A 7745-nucleotide genomic window follows, 5' to 3' on the forward strand; every position below is an offset into this window, starting at 1 on the left:
AAACGTACTAAATTTGCATCTCCAATAATAGTTTTAAAAAATCCAATCATTTATGGTATTACACTGCACAGAGTTACGTGTGGACGGCAAACATGTTGAATAGTTCATGCTTATGAATTGTAACACCAAGACAGAGGGCAATGATAGTAGCATACATGATCTACAGGTAACGGATAAATTTTTATCAACAAAGGCGATATTAAGCAAATACTAATCATAAATTTGCATATCAAAAGTGTATAAGAATCTATCAGTTTTGAATTAATATCATAAATTTGATTCAACTAAAAACCCCCAGTATTATATTCTTATGATACAATAACATTTGACATGATACAAAATCTTCGCAAAGTTTTCACCTGAACCCATATCAACCAACAATGCTAGCATCACCGCTATGTTCTCAACGAGAAATGGATTCAGGATATTTATCTCAATTGCTTTCCTCTTTATAAGAACCCATGAATCAATAAATTACGAAGATACGGATTGCTTCTACAACACTAACTCTGCACTATATGAGAAGATAACACAAATAACACAACAGGTCCAAATCAGTGGACCTATTAATTTATACTCTCCGAAGGCATACAATCTGATTGGAGAACCCATGATCATCGTGCTACAGAAAAATTCCATTCACCCTTTTTTGCACGGTCCATACTATAAAACATTTCTTCCAGAGGTCTCCTGATCAAGCTTAAACTCAAGCCTTCCAGATTGACTATGCCCCTGCATATGAAAGACAAACCAAACCGTAGAGATTTTAGCCCAATGCCTCAAAATAGAACATCAAGATTTTCACAGCATGCTCACAATCTGTATGCAACTATATACATGCAATATGAACCATAGGGATACAAAGAGAACAAGCACAAAAGAGATGCCACAGAATACGTCTAACTGGTAAAAGAACTTCATCATAATCAGCTCGTTCTTAACAGAAAAACAAACAGCATCCAAATTAAAACCTTAGGACGTGTTCGATTTCCTTCTCACTCTTTAATTTTAAAAAGTGTTTCTGTAAAAACAATTCCATGTTACATAACAATCAATTTCTCATCCAAAACATACCCAGTCTTGAAAATTGTTTCGAAAACAAAAGCTTTTAAAAAAAACAATAAACAGCCGGGAAATGTCTTCCCATCCTCTTCTGTTTTTGTGGTCCTAGCTCAATAGTGTGGGTCATATCGAGTGACACTGCATGTGATGAGGCATGAGCTTGGTGTCGATATCTGTCCTCTTTATTTAAAAAAGAAACAAAAAATAATATTTTACAATATAAATCACACTCGAGTTACAGAAACCAGTCTGCATAATCATGGCCACAACATTATGCTTTGACTCTCTGTAACAGCCACTGCAGCCGCATCAAACACATTTGTCTCCTAACACCAAGATCGCCACAAAACCCACAACTCCACCAATAGTAAAAAGACGACACAAATGAAAGATCAAAACCATTCAACACATCATCCCATCCTCCACGTGCACCCACTTAATCACCAGAAAGAAACGGTTCCCAGGATTAACAGCATCAATACATACACAAAACTAAACCATAATAACGGAATTCAGACAATAACACCATCTTGCTTTTCATCCATTCCTCCCTCCAACAACCCCCCCCCCCCCCCCAAAAAAAAAAAAAAAAAAACTAGATTTGAATTAATCCACCACAACTTCGTCACAATCCTCACAGAAAATTCCAGACAAATGCAACTCCCACTTCTGAAGTTGCATTTTTTCTAGAACCTCCACTCCAAACACACAAAAAGGTTTATCCCCAAGTCAACTCCACGTTCTAAATTAGACATTGGTGGAAAACCTGATAATGACTGAATAGTCAATGGTCTAATAAACCCAATAACAATCACAAACACTATATGTAAGAATTTGGATTTAGGTCTAACTGGATCCTTTAAAACTGACTCACGATGTGAGGCAAGGATTGAAACAAGAGAAAAGGAGAAGAGAGAGTGGAACCTGGGAAGGAGCGTGGTGTTGTTTGGAGCGCACGGCGACGCATTCCGGGGGCGTTTCGAAGAGCGAGAGAGGGAAGCGCTTGTAGGCGGCGCCGACGTCGAAGTAGATGACGCCGGTGGTGGGGACATCGACGCGGATGCTCATGACCTCGAGCCAGAGGAAGAGCTCCTGGGCCTGGAGGCCCGTGAGGGCGTCGATCATGCCGCAGCTGAGGTGGCCCGAGACGTTGCGTTCGTAATGCAGCTCGTTCTCGAACTTGGCGTTGCAGGCCTCGTCGAGGTGGACCCAGAAGCTGCCGTCATGGGCCAGGCCGAAGTCCCTGACGCCCTTGGGGAATAGGCCCATGGGTAGGCCGTAGTCGCTTAGGACCTCGTAGATGGTGGTGGCATTGGTCTGGCGGCTGAGCGAGGCCGTGGGAGAAACGAGAGCGAGAAGAAGAAGGAAGAAAGGGTGCGCGAAGAAAAGCATAACTGGGTTGAGGGTTTTGGGTGCGTGGATTGTGAAGGTTTTAAGGTTGTGGGAACATTGTTTGTTCGTTGGTTTGCAGAAGAAGAGATCAGTGAAATGGGTTTTGGGATTGGCGAAGAGAGAGAGAGAGAGAGAGAGAGAGAGAGAGAAACAGAAGAAAGGGTGACAGCTTGTATACAGAAGGGATTAGGAGAAGAATGATCAATTATTGGTATTCGGTGGTGACTGCTCTCAGTGCTATGTGCTGTGTGGGCCTTTTTTTCCTCTTTCTTTTCTTTTCTTTTCTTAGTTTCTTTCCTCCATTTTCTTACAATTTTTTCTTTTAAAAGTTATCTTTAATCTTAATTAATCTATATTTAACTTCTTACAACAGTCGTGTATAGATGATAATTATAATTTTAAAAATATTTTGACAATTATTTAAATCAAAATGTGTGTGTATGTGTATAGAATTTTTTCTTATTCTTAATGTAAAAGGAATTTTGAATGATAATTACAAAGACAATAAAGTTTGTATATTTTTGTAATTGCAATCTACATCGTAGACAATATATTGGAGGTGTGACAACGATCGTAATTTTGTCTTGTTTGAATCATAGACCATTATTTTGTGTAATGAATTTAGATAATCATGTTTTGCAATTATTAATGGTAACTGTTATTTTTGTTGAACAACTTGCTCAGTCACCATAATTGTTGACTTTATCAAGTAACAGATGGCGTATGCGCTACCTTTTCGTTAGATTGAATTCACTCCAAGTCAATTTATTAATTAAGAATAGTGTTGACTCTAATCTAAGATTAAGGCAGGCTTATTTTTTTTAGTTTATTTTTAAGATAAACATTGAAATTATAAACAGTCACAAAAAGTGTTTCCGGTAAAAGACGTATCATACAAACTAATCTTTTAATATTTTAGAAATCAACTTGTTTTCTTTTCTTATTTAAATATACTTTTAACAAAATAACCTTTCAAAACCCTCGACTATTATTTAGTGATATAATATTAAATAATATATATAATTAAAGCCGCAAATATAAAAAAAAACAAACTCTTTTAATGATTATATATACTGTATATTAGAATAACTACACTATGTAACTAATATACAAAACAAAAACCAAAAAAAAAAAAAGACTCCATCTTTACTAAACACTTGTAAAAAATATCTATATAGTATATAACTGTAACTAACACAATAGGCAAAGATTTTCTTCTAACGCCAATACCTAATAATTGAAACCCTAAACTTGTAAATGGCTTCCTACTCTCATGACAAATAATAATAAAAAAACATCATCCACGATACCCAACCACTGTTATGCACCCACAAAAATTTTTCAGTCGATTCATATAAAGAAAAATAACGCATTAAAATGCCCAACCCGAATACCACATCTTTTAACTTTTGTACCTCAGATTAAGTCAAACCCATAACCACAATTACCTAGAACAAAATAACAAAGGTGTAATTGCCAAACTTTGATATATGTTATATTTTTAACCAAACAACATCCACCGTGATGCAAATAATTGTTTTTAACACCATCTTATAAATAATTAGCTTCAATTTTATTTAGATAGAAATTGATAAAGGTGGGAACATTAGGCTCAAAAGAACAACCCGAAGGTTTATAGGATGGTTTAATTTTATCCATTCTTAAAATGGTTCATTTTCTTACCTTAGAGTATTCTAGAAGGAGTTTGTTATAATTGTTATGTTTTTTTTAGGCCTGAGTGCCACGTAACAAAAAAGAATCTTCTCTCCGTCTTTCCTTTAATTATATTATTTTGCATTCAATGAAGAGGAGGAAATCAATATTCTCATCTTCCTAATTGTCTTTTCTTAGGAGGCAACACTGACCTCGAATCGAGTGCTTATTCACTCACTCTTAACATTTGGTGCTTTCATTGCCCTTTTCCATGGCTGATGGTACGTTTGAAAAATCTCTCTGACAAACTTGATGATGTGCTCACACAAATGTCCCTTTTCTCCACCCACATGACAGACATCCATACTTGTATATCTCACCTTCTCACCCCTCCTTCTTCACCGCACCGTATCCATTCCAGTGACACCTCCTCCTCACAACGTCATTTTCTGAAGCTTGATGTGCCCTGTTTTGACGGCACCGACCCACTTGGATAGATCTTCAAAATCACACAATTCTTTGACTATCATAATACCCCTGAAGAAGAATGCATTATCGTTGCCTCATTTTACTTGGACGGCACCGCCTTGGCCTGGTTCTAGTGGATGTATCACAATGGCCAGATCCACTCATGGCAACACCTGCTCCAAGCTTTGGAAACGTGATTCGCTCCCACGACATTCGACGATCCACGAGGCAAACTCTTCAAGCTAGCTCAAACCACCATTGTCTCAGATTTTCTCACAGAGTTTGAGGCGATTGCAAATCGTGTGACAGACTTACCCCCTTCGTTCCTTCTCAATTATTTCATCTCGGGTCTCGAGCTAGAGATCTGCCATGAGGTGGTGGCCCAATAACCCCCAACACTATCTCATGCGGTTGGCTTGGCAAGGTTGCATGAAGAAAAAAATTGGGATCCCAACCATGTCCCGAAGCCCAAATCGGTGTCTCCTTGGCCTCCTTCATCTATCAGATGCACCATTACTTCCCCTATCCAACCAAACATCACAAAAAACCTTCCCCCACTTCTACCCTCTCCTACGCCAAAAACCTATTACTGACAACTCACTGAAGCAGAGATGGCAGACCGCTGTGAGAAGGGTCTCTGTTTTAACTATGACAAAAAATATTCTCGTTCCAACCGTTGTTAAGCTCGTTTATTTTTTTTTCATTGCAGAGGAAGTTGACTCTGTTGGGAAGGTGACTTAGAATTTCCAACTTTAGATATGGGTGATGGCGTCTTGGAGACAATGGGATATAGCCTAGATCACTCAGCCCAAATCAGTCTTCATGCCCTTTCTGGCATTAGAGCCCCTAAACGTTGCGACTTATGGGCCAAATTGGGCCTCATCAGATCAATGTTTTAGTAGATGGGGGTAGTACCCACAATTTTGTTCAAAGGAAGGTAGCTCAGTTATTAGACCTGGCCTATTCTCCTTCACCTCCTTTGAAGGTTTTGGTTGGTAGTGGTGATGAGCTGACATGTTCTCATGTGTGCCAAGGGGTAGAGCTCTTTCTTCAAGGTCACTCATTCACATTGGATCTGTATGTCTTGGACATGAGGGGTGAAAATGTGGTCTTGGGAGCCCAATGGTTGAAGCAGTTAGGGCCTATTTTGATGGACTATCAAGCTCTCACCATGAAATTCGTCTTCAACGAATTCATTATTGAGCTGCGCGGTGATTTGGGATTGAAACCCACTTCCATTTCACTTCACCAACTAAAGCGGGATGCGAGAACAGATCCTTCGGCCCATTTCTTTTCTCTTTCGGTTTGTCCATCTCACCTTCCAAACTCTTCTCCATCTCATCCTAACACTCAAGTACAACATCTGCTTCAATCGTATTCCACATTATTCTTTGAACCATCCTGTCTCCCTCCCTCCCGAGCCATAAATCATGTCATTCCCTTATTTTCCCATGCCCAACCAGTCAATGTGCGACCCTATAAATACCCCCATGCTTAGAAATTTGAAATCGAGCGTCAGGTTTCGAAGATGTTGGAATCAGGATGGATCTAACCTAGCACCAACCCTTTCTCGTCTCCGGTCCTTCTTTTGAAAAAGAAGGATGGTTCTTGGCGCATGTGTGTTGATTATCGGGTATTGAATGCAATAACGATCAATGATCGCTTTCCTCTCCCAACCGTGGATGAGCTACTTGATGAATTAGGCTCTGCTCGTTGCTCCTCCAAATTGGATCTCACTTCTAGGTTCCATCAGATTCGGGTACAACCCAGCGACATCCACAAAACAGCCTTTCGAACACACGATGGCCAATACGAGTATCGTGTGATTCCATTTGGGCTGTGCAACGCCCCAACAACATTTCAGTCCACGATGAATTAAATTTTTAGACCCTTATTGCGTAAATCTATTATAGTTTTTTATATGATATCTTGTTTTTTAGCACCGACTTTGAGCAGCACTTGTCTCATTTGAACCAAGTTTTCCATATTTTATAGCACCATCAGTTCTTTTTGGAGCCGCATAAGTGCTCTTTCTTCCAGCCACAAATTACTTATCTAGGGTACATCGTGGCAAATGAGGGTGTGTCTCCTGATCCTGCGAAGATACAAGGCATGGTTCAATGGCCTACACCCCAATGCATTAAAGGGTTACGTGGGTTTTTGGGGCTTACTGGTTTCTACCGGAAATTTGTTCAAAACTATGCTGTCATTGCGATGCCTCTCACGAATTTACTCAAGAAGGGAAATTTTCAGTGGTCTTCTTCAGCCTAGTCAACTTTCGAAGCTTTGAAATCTTCCATGACGAGTACCTTTGTTCTCAAGCTCTCGGATTTTTCTACACCATTCTATGTCCAAATGGATGCTTGGGGTCTGCCATGGGAGTCGTTCTACTTCCGGACAATCATCCAATTTCTTTTTACAGCAAGGTTTTTTGCCCTCGCTTGTCTAAGTCCTCTGCATATATCCGTGAGTTACATGCCATCACAAGCACTGTAAAGCGGTGGAGTCAATATTTATTGAGCCATTTGTTCATTATACAAATAGATAAAAAAAGTTTGCGTGAGCTCTTAACTCAAGTAATTCAGACTCCAGAGCAGCAGCATTACTTGGTAAAATTGCTTGGTTATGATTATGAGATCCAATAAAGACCAGGAAAACTGAACGTTGTCGCAAACGCTTTATCACATTCTCAAGGACAGTCTCAAAATAATCTTTTCACCTTCACTACGTCCTAGTTTGTATTCCTGCGAGAATTGAAAGCTTCCTTGCTCACTGATCCTGAATTCATATTGATGCGTGATAAGTTTATTATTGATCCCTCTTCCCATCCGCTATTCTGATTGCACGAGGGGATGTTATTGTACAAAGGCAGGATTTGGCTTAGCAATAAATCACAATTTGTGCCACTATTATTGCGTGAGTTTCATGAAACCCCGATTGGGGGTCATGCTGGCATCAACAAAACTTTAAAGCGTCTGAGTGAAAATTTCTATTGGGGGTCTATGGCTAAAGATGTGAAGACATTTGTTTCTTAGTGTGTTGTTTGTCAACAAACAAAGTACAACACTAAATTGCTAGGGGGGCTTCTTCAGCCTTTGCCCATTCCGACAGGAGTTTGGGAGGACATATCTTTGGATTTTATCACCGGGTTGCCTCCTTCAAAAGGTTAC

General features: G+C 39.5%; 1 protein-coding gene across 1 annotated transcript; it reads right to left on the reverse strand.

Moving 5' to 3' along the window:
- Window positions 1-236: 236 nt before the first annotated feature.
- LOC124835231 (uncharacterized protein At5g01610-like) lies at window positions 237-2641 on the reverse strand. The gene is made up of 2 exons (XM_047310133.2): window positions 1987-2641; window positions 237-732 (listed from the first exon to the last, which is right to left on the reverse strand). Exons 1-2 carry the CDS (start codon window positions 2452-2454, stop codon window positions 664-666), a joined length of 537 nt encoding a protein of 178 aa, XP_047166089.1. The 5' UTR covers window positions 2455-2641; the 3' UTR covers window positions 237-663.
- Window positions 2642-7745: the final 5104 nt, after the last annotated feature.

The sequence above is a fragment of the Vigna umbellata genome, chromosome 5 (assembly GCF_029865625.1).
Source record: "Vigna umbellata cultivar VRB3 chromosome 5, Vumbellata_1.0, whole genome shotgun sequence".
NCBI classification, from domain to species: Eukaryota; Viridiplantae; Streptophyta; class Magnoliopsida; order Fabales; family Fabaceae; genus Vigna; species Vigna umbellata.

Bases quoted from the DNA above. Each gene is read 5' to 3' on its own strand.
- LOC124835231 (XM_047310133.2), bottom strand. From the start codon at position 2,454: ATGCTTTTCTTCGCGCACCCTTTCTTCCTTCTTCTTCTCGCTCTCGTT. The intron at 733-1,986 runs GTTCCACTCTCT...TTTCATATGCAG, and splicing joins AACACCACGCTCCTTCCCAG to GGGCATAGTCAATCTGGAAG.